This window comes from Tupaia chinensis, unplaced genomic scaffold, assembly GCF_000334495.1.
Source record: "Tupaia chinensis unplaced genomic scaffold, TupChi_1.0 Scaffold000217_1, whole genome shotgun sequence".
Lineage (NCBI taxonomy): Eukaryota > Metazoa > Chordata > Mammalia > Scandentia > Tupaiidae > Tupaia > Tupaia belangeri.
In genome coordinates this window covers 6589900-6604067 of record NW_006159692.1, presented here as the reverse complement: position 1 = coordinate 6604067, position 14168 = coordinate 6589900, and the positions used below count along the sequence as shown (strand labels likewise).

At 37.9% G+C, this 14168-nt stretch overlaps 1 protein-coding gene across 2 annotated transcripts in view; it reads left to right on the top strand.

The window, feature by feature from the left end:
* The first annotated feature begins 364 nt into the window (after positions 1-364).
* LOC102467726 (cytochrome P450 2C3) overlaps positions 365-14168 on the top strand; it is a 22269-nt gene continuing 8465 nt past the window's right edge. Inside the window, exons 1-7 of one of the 2 annotated variants that reach the window (XM_006147658.3) lie at positions 365-650; positions 2274-2436; positions 4343-4492; positions 5829-5989; positions 7773-7946; positions 9382-9523; positions 11359-11546. In XM_006147658.3, coding sequence (XP_006147720.1) covers positions 402-650; positions 2274-2436; positions 4343-4492; positions 5829-5989; positions 7773-7946; positions 9382-9523; positions 11359-11546 — 1227 coding nt within the window. In that variant the 5' untranslated portion in view covers positions 365-401. The remainder of the gene's footprint in view (positions 651-2273; positions 2437-4342; positions 4493-5828; positions 5990-7772; positions 7947-9381; positions 9524-11358; positions 11547-14168) is intronic. The other variant, XM_027771502.1, reaches the window with a different exon arrangement.

Sequence of the window (14168 nt, the reverse complement as noted above, 5' to 3'; positions counted from 1 at the left end):
CAAAGAGATAAGTTTTTAATGGAATCTCATTTTTATTTATCCATGGAGAAATTATTGACTCAATAACTGTTTAATTTTAAACAAATCGTTTAATGCCAAAGCAAGGCTGTATGATATATAATAATTCCTCAACAATTATTTGAATTCTTGAAAAGAACATTCTAGCTTGTTTTGTCAGCAGGACATATCTGTAAGCTTTCTCTGGCGCTGCTGCCACTCATATAGTGCCAAATACCCCAGGGTCTGAGCCTTATCTGGGGCTAGCTTTGGAACACTGGTAAATTTCTTTTTCTTTAAAACTTTTATTTTAGAGTTACCCTTTATAATTTGATCATTTCTACCAGCAGGTCAAGGTACACTAACGATAAGCAATATTTGTTAAATGTCCAGAGACTTAGTAAATGTTTGGTAACAAACTTGCACTTTGCACTTACAAATCTTTAGACCTTAAGCTTTCAATTGCATTTCCACAAAGCACATCAATGGATCTCTTCACCATTCTGGTCATTTGCCTTTCTTGTTTGATTCTTCTCTCTCTGTGGAATGGAAGCCATGGCAAAGGGAAGCTCCCACCTGGTCCTACTCCTCTGCCAATTGTTGGAAATCTTTTGCAATTAGATTCTAAGGACATCACCAAATCCATAAAAGTGGTAAGTACAATTAATTTTCTCCCTGTTGTTTGCAGTAAGTAAACAAGACATCCTTATTACCAACTAAAATAACTTGGCCTCACACCAAATTTTAAAGAGATGCTTAGGGCCAGCAGATGGCACCGTGCTTAATGCACTGGACTCCCACGTGGGTGACAATGGTTCAAGTCCCAGACCTGGAGGCTTGAAAATCCTGCCAGGTGTGTATGTGTATGTGTGTATATATTAAAAATTGTGGGAAGAGAATGGAGGAGAAGGGATTCTGGTGTGTCCATTCCCCCAAGGCAGTAATTTCTCACTTTCCTCTTACTGTTTCTTTCTGTCTCTGTTGAGCACATGTGCCCTATGGCAGAAAGTTTAAAAAAGAGAGGAAGAAATGCTCATTGATGGAAAAGAAGCAAACTAAAATATTGAAGAACTGGTTTTTTGTTTGTTTGTTTTGAGAGAGGTTTTCACTATAGGGCGCATCTGCTCGCCAGACAGACTGAGAGAGACAGAGAGACAGAAAGCGAGAAATCACCCCCCGGGGGAGATGATCACGCTGCAATCCCTTCTCCTCCATTCTCCTCTCTGGATCTTGGGCATGCACACACATGCGTCTGGCGTGAGTTTTAAGCCACCAGGTCTGGGACGCGAACTGTGGTTGACTACATGGGAGTCCAGCAACATAGCCATTATGCTAACTGCCGGTTCCCTTGTTTGTTTGTTTTTCTAAGCCAATATGAGTGGCTGTGTTCTGGGAAAACATAAACTCAAGAAGCCTTGAAAAAGTACTCCAATGTGGGACCCAACAGTTAGCGTAATGGCTATGTCGCTGGACTCCCACGTAGTCGACCATGGTTCGTGTCCTGGACCCGGTGGCTTAAAACTCACGCCGGGCGCGTGTGCGTGTGTGCCCAAGATCCCGAGAGGAGAATGGAGGAGAAGGGATTGCGGCATGGCCATCCCCCCTGGGGGGTGATTTCTCGCTTTCTGTCTCTCTGTCTCTCTCTGTCTGTCTGGCGAGCGCATGTGTCCTATAGCGGAAAACAAAAACAAAAACAAAACAAAACAAAACAAAAACAAGAACCTCTCCCAAAAGATGTACTCCAAGGTGTCAAGTTACAAAAAACTCTAACACATTTATTGGTAGAGCAAAAACTATAAGCAAAGTTATAAATCAATACATGGAAGGTCTACATTGGTTTGGCCCCAGAAGGTGGGATACTTGAAAGCTTAGGCTTATAGGCCATAAGCATCATGGTTCAGAGTAAGACTCCAGAGGAGGTCACCTCGAGAGAAAAAGGAGAGTTTATTGAGTAAAGGTACCTGGGGTGGTCTGAAGCCAGAAGTGATTTATAGGGCAACTGATGAAGCTATCAGGGTGTTTTCTATGCAAAAATGTGTCATGACTTTTCCAACAACCCAATATTTTGGAGATTATGTGTATGACATATATGTAGGTGTGGTCGAGTGTGGTGGGATCAGCACATTTCACACATACCGGACATCTTTAGGTTTTTGTTTTATTTTGGGCCACTAGACCCTGTACTTGTTTTGTGTTCTTGTGTAATAGTTTTTTATAATGCCAAAGCAAAGCTTTGTGAAATTCTCACTTTTCCCCTACTTGTGTTTCTTTTCCAGCTGGCAAAAGAATATGGCCCCGTGTTCACTGTGTATTTAGGTATGAAGCCCACTGTGGTGCTGCATGGATATGAAGCAATTAAGGAAGGCCTGATTGACCGAGGAGAGGAATTTTCTGGTAGAGGGGCTTTTCCAGTGATAGACAGAATTTTCAATGGATTAGGTATGCACTTTGTGTAATGTATATGACTTTTAAAGTTGAAAAGATCTCAAAAAGGCTAAGAAATTGAGAAATTATGAGAGTGTAGAGAAACTTATGAAACATACTTCTCATAAATTCAGCATAAGCTTATGAATAATTTTTTATAAAGAATCATTTATCTATTTTTAAACCTGTGTATATGATATAAAGTCTTGCATGAGATATTAAATTTAATATAAACAAACTACCTAATTGCTAAGATCCTATGAATTATAACTGAGACAAATTCATTTTAAATGATGGCCAGTTAAGATAATGAGTGAGACATTTTGCTTCTTATAGCTTGATTCGTGGATGTCAGGGAACTCCTTTAGGAAGTGTGTACAGTATGCATGGAACCAACATAAGTTAGGACTATTTTGGCTTTGTCTTCAATCATCTATTCATCTAAAATGTATAAGAAATATTTAAATCCAGTAGAATACAAAGCATAGAGCACAGCAAAGCTCTGATAAAAGAATCAAGAATCATGTAGGGAATAATGAAACATAATAGGAAAGGCTTTTGGGGGGCTGACCCTGAAGCCTAGTAGTTAAGAGAGCCAGATCCCACATGGCCAACTGTGGTTTGTGTAGCAATACTGGTGGGTTGAAAAATGCCTGATATCAGATCAGTATGCATGCATGTTCCAAATCCTGACAGGATGAAGAAGTGGAGGAGAAGGGATTATGGTGTGACCATGATGCCTCATTTAGGATTACTTTCCCCTTTTCTCTGTCTGTCTCTGTTGAGCATACATGCCCTCTGGCAATAAACACACACACACACACACACAAAGCTTTTTAAAATAATTAAGTTGAACTATTTTTTTTTTGACAGAGAGTTTTTCTATAGGGCGCATGCACTCACTAGAAAGACAGAGACAGAGACAGAAAGCAAGAAATCACCCCCAGAGGGGATGGCCATGCCTCAATTCCTTCTCCATTCTCCTCTTGGGATCTTGGGCATGCATGCATATGTGCCTGGTGTGAGTTTAAGCCACCAGGTCCAGGACTTGAACCGCAGTCAACTACATGGGAGTCCAGCAACACAGCCATTATGCTAACTGCTGGTCCCAAGTTGAACTATCTTTCATTTCTTTTTGGAGTTGGCCTTAAAGTATCCAGTCTTCTGGTGGATCACAGGATTTCTGGTAAAGAAGTAGGTCTTTCCCTGCTCAACCTAAGTAGTCCAGACACAGTGGCTTGAGACTAAATGTGCTGGGACAGGAAGATTATGACAAGGCAAGAGCTTCTCAAAAATCTTTCTCATTAAAAAAAAAAATGAAAAAGAGGTAAGGACTGAATGAGGCCCTTGACTCTTTTGCATTTTTCCCTAGGCTGCTTCCTAGACAAGTTTCCTATGAGGTTATTTTTTCCCCCAATCTAGTCTTGACTTTGAAGTGTGATGTGGAACATCCTGGGTGCTAAGACCACACATATTTCATGGGAGAGAGGAGCTACTTGGAAATGGCATATCCTTATCTGGAACATGTTGGCATGCGATTCTTCCCAATGTAGATGAGCTTTATTGTCTTCTCTTGAGAATTATCTCCTCTTGCTGTTTTTCCTAACATTCACCTGCAATCAGAAAAGTAAGCCCTGAAAATTCAACCTATCTCTTGGACATTTTGCCACCATCATCTTCAGCATCCTTGCTAGTAAAATGGGAACAAAACATTTGGATCACAATGTTATTCTGAGACTTGGAGGAGCTGATGAATAGAGAGTTTAGTGAAATGTAAAATCCAGAGTTCTGGTAGTAAAATATTAGGTTGAGTTAAGAGAGCAGGCAGGTAAGGCAGGGCTTAGTTCAGCTAGAATTCAGGACAATGGAAAAAAGTCTTCTCTTTTTAAAAATTATTTTCTTATTTTTTTTTTCTTGATAGGAATTGTCCTCAGTAATGGAGAAACATGGAGACAAACCAGGCGTTTCTCCCTCTCAGTTCTACGGAATATGGGGATGGGAAAGAAAACTATTGAAGACAGAATTCAAGAGGAAGCATCATGTCTGGTGGAAGCCTTAAAAAAAACCAATGGTGTATATTTCTTCATATAATTAGTAGTAATAATCTGGCTAGACTATACAGGGTTACAAAAAGACTGAAGAAGATGTGACTTACATAGAACAGAAATTTGTGTTTTGCTCACATCACAGTAGTAATCAGCTGATGATGCAAGAATAATTGGTGCCATGTAATTTCTTTGATCTTTTGGGGCTGAATCTGATAAACACATGTGACTTCCTTTAATCTGATACTGCTCTGCAGTACTGATAATAGCATGCAACTATCATGTTCATATATTAATTGCTTTCATCGCTATGCAAATTAAGCTCACAGAACTGCATTTCTGTATGTGTCTGAAGGTCACCATGTTTGTTCAGAATGGCCACTCCACAGCTTCTTCTTCTTATTATTATTTATTATTATTATGTATATATTCAAATATCATTATACATTCAACCCTTTGGGTTGATTCCATGTCTTAGCAATCTTGAATAATGCTGCAGTAAATATAGTTGTGCAAGTTCTTTTCCAACTGAGTGTTCTCCTGTCCTTTGGGTAGATAACCAGAAGTGGAATTGCTGGATCATATAGTAGTTCTATTTGAAGGTCTTTGAGGAAACTCCATATTGTTCTCCACATTGGTGGACCAATTTACATTCCCACCAACCATGTAGGAGAGTTCCTCTTTCAGCATATCCCCTCCAGCACTTATCTTTTTTTTTTAATCTTTGCCATTCTGACTGGGGTTAGGTGATATTTCATTGTGGTTTTGATCTGCATCCCTTATGATGAGGGATGTTGAGCATTTTTTTCATATGCTTTTTGGCTGTTTGTATGTCTTCCTTAGAGAGTTGTTTATTCAGTTCATTTTCTTTTAATTGAGTTAATCATCTTTTTTTTTGAGTAAGCTGCTTGAGTTCCCTGTGTATTCTGACTGTCAGTCCCTTATCTGAGGCATAGTTAACAAAAATTTTCTCCCATTCTGAGGGCTGTCAATTCACACTAATTACTGTGTCCTTTGCTGTGGAGAAACTTCTTAATCTGATGTAATCCAACCTGTCTATTTTGGGGATTATTACCTGTGCTTTTGGGGCCTTGCTTAAGAAGTCTTTGCCTACCCCAATGTCTCCCAGAGTTTTCCACCAGTAGTTTTATAGTTTGAGGTCTTAGGTTTAGCTCTTTGATCCAATTTGAGTTGATTTTTGTTAATGGTGAGAGATAGGGGGTTTAGATTAATCTTTCTGCAGGCTCTCCAGTTTCTGTTTTTTTTTCCCAAAAATTGTTGAGTTCAACTCTTTGTAATTAAACAGCTAATTTAAGATTTATCTGAAAATTGGATATTAACTTGTAACTTCTACTGTTTTAGCATCTCCCTGTGATCCTACTTTCCTTCTCTCCTGTGTTCCCTGCAATGTGATCTGCTCCATCATTTTTCAGAATCGTTTTGACTATAGTGATCCAAAATTTCATACTTTGATTAAGTATTTTCATGAAAATCTCAGAATTCTAAGCACTCCCTGGATACAGGTAAGGTCAATGTTCTTTATATTTTATTTATTTTTTTTATTCAAAAAAAAAAGTCAGAGAGTATGTGTGTTCACCAGAAAGGCAGAAAGAGAGAGGGAGAAAGTATCCCCGAGGGGGCATGATCACATAGCAATACATTCTCCTCCATTTTCCCATCCTTAAGGGACTTTAGGCATTCATGAACATACACCTGAAGTGTTGTTCAAGCCACTGGGGCTGAGATTTGAACTGCTGTTGGTCACTTGGGATCTGACCTGCTTTAACCACCAGTCTAGCCTTGGGGCTAGCCCCAAGGTTTTCTTTATTTTATATTCATTAAACTTTTTTTAAAAGATTTTTACTATAGGGTGCATGCATTCACCAAAGAGACAAAAAGTGAAAAATCCCTTCTCCTCCATTCTCCACTCAGGATTTTGGGTACCCATGAGCACATGTCCAGTGTGAACTTTAAGCCACAGGGACCGGGACTTAAACCTTGGTCAACCACGTGGGAGTCCAACAATGTAACCATTACAGCATCTCCAGGTCTTCCCTAGATTTTAAATGCTCATAATTTTCTAGTTCTTGTTTGTAGAAAAATGTAAAAATAAATAAATGAAAGAAAAAAATTTTCTAGTTCTTCTCTACTCATGCCTACTCATCCCTCAACCCCACTTAAAAGTGGCCAAAGTAATATTTATCAAACTGCTATTTGTAACATGTGAGTTATCAAATCAATTTTAATGTATCGTAATGAAATGTAAACTATGAAATAACATAGACTAGAAAAAGAAATATATCAAAGTATTTCACTTATAAAGTATTTTTTTGAGAAACATTTTTTTTTCTTTTTCTTTTTTTTTTATATCTACAGGTATACAGGGTCATGATGTGAAATACATTTCTGGCTATGGTACAAGGTCAAAAACTGTTAGTGTTTTACCATCATTAACAACTGAAATTCTGTACAGTTTATAAGGTTATAACATGTTATAACATATAACAGCTGGGAAGGACCTTAGAGGACAAATCATCTCCCTTTCATTGTTTAAAACAGGAGACTGTGATCCAGAGCTATGTGCCATATTTTCCAAAATGGCCTAGTTGATACAATGAATGAACTAGATCTAGAATCTAGATTTCTTGACTCTCTATCTAGTTTGAGTCAAGCTACTGGCCTGAATAAATTGAGCTGCCTTGGTGATTACGAAGGGTATTGAGGTGCTGTCTCATGCAGGGCCAGTGAGCTCTAGGACCAGAAAAGCCCAGACAGGTCAGGTAAGTGTGCACACTCCTGAGAGTGAAATATGCCTAAATAAAAAAAGCTAAGTGACCTGGGCACTTCCTCATCTTTCCAACGTACTGTTTCTTTATTACACGAAAGGAGGATGAGCCTTGATAACTTTTTAGGTGATTTCTTAGAGAAATATGTGTAGGGTAAACTGGGATGAACGCTGGGTTCTAGCTCTAATATCACTAGCTTCCTGTCTTAGAGTAGTTGACTGACATTTCTGAACCTCTATATTCCCGTTTGGAGAGAGATGATGGCAGTGGTAAGTTCCCAGCTTCTTTCAGAAAGCGATGGTTAGGGAATGAGTGTAAGTGGTTTCTTTGTTTTGTAACTTATGTGTTGTGCAATTCTGACTATTTTATCAGCGCCTTTTCCTTCCACTTCCAAGTATGTTCTAGTGTGAGAAGCACATCTCACCCATCTTTACCTACTTGGCATATAGCAAAGTGACACAAAATAAGAGCTGGTAAATGTTTGCTGAGTGAATTAATGAAGGTGTCTTCCTTCTTTCAGCTCTGCAATACTTTCCCCCTTTTATGTTACCTCCCCGGAAGTCATAATGATCTGAAAAAAATCATTGCTGATCAGAAAAAGTTTATTTTGGAGAAAGTAAAAGAACATCAGGAATCTCTGGACCCCCATAACCCTCGGGATTATATTGATTACTTCCTGATTAAAATGGAAAAGGTATAATGTGACCCAGGTTTGTTATTTCATCTTCATGGGTGACATGACCCATTGATTCATTTGTTTTTTCTAGTGAAACATGTATTCAATGATCCTTCCTAAAGAGTATTTATTTCTGGGGTCAGAAGGTGGCATGGTGGTTAAGGCACTGGGTTCCCACATGGCTGACTGTGCTTCATGTCCTGGACCTGGCAGCTTGCTTTCTCTCTTTCCTTCTCTCTTTGATGAACTAAAATAATAATAATAATAATAGTAATAAATAAAATTAAATTAACACTTTAAAAAAAGATTACACTTTACCTTTGCAACCTATTGCTTGTACAACCACATTGAGTACCTTGATATATTTCTAAATCTTCTCTGAAAAAAAGACTTAGAAGCTTTTATATTTACCATGTTAAATCTGGTTCTTTATTTGGTAGCAGCTTAACACACACACACACACACACACACACACATATACAAACAAATACACAAGCATTCAAAACTGATGATAACATATCATTGTACCTAAAATAAATTCCATAAATGGAAAATGTAGCAAATGAGAAAACACAGGAATGGCTAAGGATGCAGAAAGGCTTAACTTTGGAAAAATTCTAGGAAATCATCACAGATGAGGTCGGTTTTAAGAAACTTGGCTTAGATTAACAGGGAGGACAAAATAGGTATGAGGAGTGATACATGTAATGATCTAATGTTTGAAATTTTTAATTTTTCTTCTTTTTAAAAAAATTTTGCCATAGCATGTTCACACTGAATAAAGACAGATGGGCTGGGGTATGAGAAAGCATCCCCCTGGGGGACGACCTTGCCACAGTCCATTCTCTATTCTCTTTCCAAGATTTTGGGCATGCTCACATCCGGCATGTTTTTCAAGCCACCCCATCTGAGACTCAGACTGTGTGATTGGCCATGTAGCATCCAGCTGCCTTGACCACCCTGCCACATGCTGGCCTGTGAAATTTTCTAAGAGGTTTTCTTGATTGTAATTGAGGAAAGTTGGTGGGCACGATGACTGATAAGGTGGAGACTAGTGATGCAGTTTGTGGGTGGGTGGTTCTAGAGGCTCGGATGACAAATTCAGACATGATTACATAGATAACACATGCTAGAAAGACCAAGAAGAGATTCAGTGTGGTTGGCAGTAAGTAGCAATATGACTCAATAAAAATTACTCTCGAAAGAAATTAGACAGGAACTGATTGGCTCTAGTGGGTAAGAAAGTGAGCAATCAAAGGGAACTTGGAACTTTGTAACTCTGATTATATTTTAAGTTTGAAGGAGTCCCAAAAATTCATCTAACTTTAACTTTAGTTCTAACACTCTCTAATGTCTGGTTTAATTTGCCAAATATGGATGTAATAGTGACTTACTTTATAGTACTCATAAGGCTTTTTTAATGAATCAACTAGTTCTAATATATCATTGCCAGGAAAAGCATAACAAGCAGTCTGAATTTACCTTGGACAACTTGATCGCGACCGTATGGGATTTGTTCAGTGCGGGAACAGACACAACAAGCACCACGCTCAAATATGGACTCTTGCTTCTGCTGAAGCATCCCGAGATCTCAGGTATGATCACAGCTGATGGGCAGATGGCATTGCAGGTGGAAATTGCCAGGCCACACTGATAACCATCCCACCCTTTGCCTGCCTAGACAATGTGCAAGAAGATTTCCCATCATTAGTACATCTCCCTACCACTGGGTGAATTCTATTCAAATTAGATCAAAGTATAAAAAGAGAATGAAATGATAAAACAACAGCAGAGGTTATTCTTTCCCCTGCTGTTGTGCAGTATCCTAGATTCGGGTTGTAATAGTTGTAGTAATCCCAGTTGGCTTAGGATCTGGGAAGAACTAGCCTCTCTACTTTTCCAAAAAGATTACCCTTGACATGACTTCCTTCTGTGATTTTAACAAATTTTCCACTTTGTTAAAAGTCCTTTTTTCCTCCCACTATAAATAGGAGATGCTTTCTGAGCAGAGCAATTTAAAAGCATAGTCCAGAAATGTATTTGCTAGTACACCTTGAGAGGTATGGTTCTTCCATGTTTCTTTTGCTTGACATATACTCTCTCAGCCAAATATCTTCACTCTTACAGGACTTAGGATAGGGGGCCAGCTGGTGATGTGGTGGTTAAGGCTCTGGACTCCCCCATGGCCAATCAGGTCCCAGACCTGGTGTCTTGCTTTCTCTCTGTCCTTCTCTGGTGGGTGCATATGTCCTATAGCAAATTAAAATATAATAATAATAAATTAAATAAATCAATTTTGATTATTTTTGAATTATTATTCATACATCAAATTGCTATATATCATTTAGATTGTGATATACACCTCATGATATACACCTCAGTCCAGCCCAGCTGAGACTATTACACACATCCTCGTCAATAGATAAAAAACCTTATCTGTGTCCCACAAGTATCTTACCTCTCCATTTTCCCCTAAAATTCCTTTCCTATGCTCTTCCCCCTCCCACACTCTCTTTCCACTTTGTCTCTAGTGTCCATTACAATTTTTAATGCTTTTATGTTCTCCAGTCTTTCAATCTCTACCATAGAGTGAGGACAATCAGTATATATTAAGTGGAGATGTTCAATATCTCCCTTTCATAGCCTGACGTGCTTCACTCAGCAACAAATCTTCCATATTCATTCACTTTCTATCAAATTCCATGGACTGATGGTTTTTTTTATGGCTGAATAGTATTCCATGGAGTATATGTGCCATAATTTTTCAATTTTTAAAAAATACTTATGATGTTTATGACTAGAAAAATATATAACATTTTCCTCTAAGTCTTTAAATCTTGTGCACATTGTAAAAGCCCTCCTTGTGATATATTTCCTCATCACTTTCATTTTCATTTTTCTCTTGGCTTTTTCCTTCAAAATGTGTGTATGTGTTTACTTTCTTCCCATCTTTACACCATTACTATACCATTCTACTGAGAATTCTGATTTTTTTTAGAAGTTTTTTTCTTAGGGTGCATGCGCTCATCATAAAGAGAGAGAGAGACAGAGAGCGAGCGAGCGAGCGAGAGAAAGTGAATAGGAAAATTAGAAATCACCCCCCATGGGGGATGACCACACCATGATCCCTTCTCCTCCATTCTCCTCCAGGGATCTTGGGCACACGGGTACATTCTACTGGTGTCTGGTGTGATTTTCAAGCTACTGGGTCTGGGACTTGTGAGACCATGTGAGAGTCTACCAGTATAACTGCTATGCTATCTGCTGGCCCCAAGAATTCTGTTTTATAAGTAGTTTCTGACTGCTTTATATTGTCACTCTCTTCTAGATGAAATGCCCCCATGTGACAATGAATAAGGGACCAAATAGAAGATGTTTCAAGTTAGTTTTTCTTCCCATTTCACATAAATTCTGGTTACCGCTTTTCCAGCTAAAGTCCAGGAAGAGATTCACAATGTGATTGGCAGACACAGAAGCCCCTGCATGCAGGACAGGAGCCGCATGCCCTACACGGATGCCGTGGTACATGAGATTCAGAGATACATCGACCTGGTTCCCACTAATGTGCCCCACACAGTAACTCAGGACGTTAAGTTCAGAGAATATACTATTCCAAAGGTGAGAGCCGTTTTCTCTATGCGCTCCTTACCACAGTGCTGGCCTAATAGATGGCCAGACCATCTGTGGGGTACCGAGCAGTCACGACTCAGGCATTCCGGTCTCTGAACGCATGCTCCTTTCCCTCTAGTTTGCTTTTTCTAAATATACTAGTGCTTATACTTCCACAGGATCTTTTTTGTTTGGTTTTTTTTTTTGGTTGTTGGTTTTTTTAAATTTCTTATTTATTTACATTTAATCATGCCTTTACAGTGTACAACATTTCTTTTTCTAGCACAACCATACATGTCAGTCAAGGCAAAGATATCATTATATACATGGTCATCAGCAAATAGCTTCTCTTTTTTGTCAATTAAGCATACCTTTACTTGTTTTTTTCTTCCCCTTCCCCTTCCTTCCATACTAAACGTTTTTCCCCCATGTTTTATTGATTCACAAAAGATCTTAAACTAAAAATATGGACAAAGCTAGAATCTAGTGACAAATGTATTGTGATTTTCTACTAAAACATTTATTTTCTCTCTCCATGCTCTTTACTAAAGAGAACTGTAAACTAATTTATTTGCAAAAAAATTAGGTTAATCTTAATGTGGTCTGTTATTTGTTGAAAGCCCCATAAGAATTTAGTTTCTGATACAAGGCAACAGATACTGTTTGTATTATTGAACTTATGCAAATAACCATTCTGCAACAAAATAAGAATGCTCACAAATATTTTCCAATTGCAAAGGTGTCAGGAAGGGAGAAAAGTTTTTTTTTTTTAAATGGAGAAGACAACAAATATTTTTATCGATGTGAATGAGGAGTGCACACATTCACCATTTTTATACATTTTAAAAGATATATATAGGAAAATTACACATATGTATGTATCTATAAAATAGATACATACTGGGACCAGCAGTTAGAGTAATTGCTAGGTCGCTGGACTCCCACGTAGTCGACCGCGGTTCGAGTCCCGGACCCGGTGGCTTAAACTCACGCCGGGTGCGTGTGCGTGCGTGCCCAAGATCCCGAGAGGAGAATGGAGGAGAAGGGACTGCGGCGTGGCCATCCCCATTGGGGGGTGATTTCCTGCTTTCTATCTCTCTGTCTCTCTCTGTCTGTCTGGCGAGCGCACGCGCCCTATAGCAAAAACCTCTCCAAAAAAAAAAACAGTATATATATATGTATACATACAAATTATATGTATAATAATTATAAAATGCAAAATAGTTTTTGGATTTTTAAATATAAAATGGAACAATTGGACAAAGTAGTTAACGTGTATGTCATCTGAAATATTTCACATTTTCTTTTTTTTGAGATTTTTTTCTTTTTCTAATTTTTCTTTTTTTAATTTAAATTTACTTATTTACATTCATTCATTGTACATCATCACAGCATACAAAATGAGATTTTTTCCATCCAGTTTACACTATATATTGGCTCAATCAAGCACATCAACATACATGTTATCATCAACAAATAATTTTCTAATTCTTGTTTCCTGTATGTTTTGCTTTTTTTTTTTTTCCCATCCTGATTCCCAGTCTCTTACCTATTGCCATCTCCCACTCTACTATCACATTGTCTCTGGTATCTATGTTTGCTTTCTATACCTTTTCCCCCCATATTTTATTGAGTCATTAAAGATCTTAATTAATCTAAATATTTTCTTAGCAAGCACAGGTGATACATACATTTCCATGAACACAAGTCCAAGTTTAGGCATAAGCTTCAGTGAGTAGAATGAACATCCTATAAAGTAGCACCTAGCTGGGGCTATATAGCTAACTGCAGTCATCATATAGGTATTTTTAATGCATTATTTTATTTCAAGAAAAACAGTTTTAGTATTTTTTATTTTTCTGAACCTTTTCTTTCTTTTTTTTTAACTTAATTTACATTCATTCCCTAAGCATCATCATAGCATACAAAATGTGATTTCCCATCCAGAATATACTGCATAGTGGCTTAATCATGCATGTTATTATCAAAAATTTTTCATTTCTAGTTTCTATGTTTTTTTACCCCTATTTCTGACCCTCTGTCCTTTCCCATCCTCTTCTCATACTATCTCTGGTGTCTACAGTTGTCTTCCATTCCTTTTGCCCCCACATTGTATTGATCACACAATTTCTTAAATAATCTAACTACTTTTAATAGCAAGTTCACTTGGTACTATTTAAAAAACCAGTTTTAACTTAAATCAAAGAAATGCTAAGGAACTTTGCTTAAAACTTAAAGCCAGGAAACAGGTTAGGATTCTGTTCAAGTGGTAGGTACATGAACCTATCCATATCTCAAGACAGGACACAAATCCTTACACCCAGATAACAAAGTCTACAAGAAAATCGGCAATGTTTTAGTCAAAAGTCATACAATTATACTCTACCAATTCAGTCTCATGTACTTTATCTTCTGTTGTGGTTAGATTTTCCCAATTAAATTCTAGGATATAATATTCATCTCCAGACTTGTCCCTGTGATTAAGTTGGTGATTTTCTTAGTTTTTGAACTCTTATTTCTGTGTGACTACATTTAATTTTTCTGATATAGCACTCCTTTGAGAACTTCTTGGAGATCTGGTCTGGTGCTGGTAAATTCTTTCAGGTTTTGTTTATCTGAGAATGTTCTTGT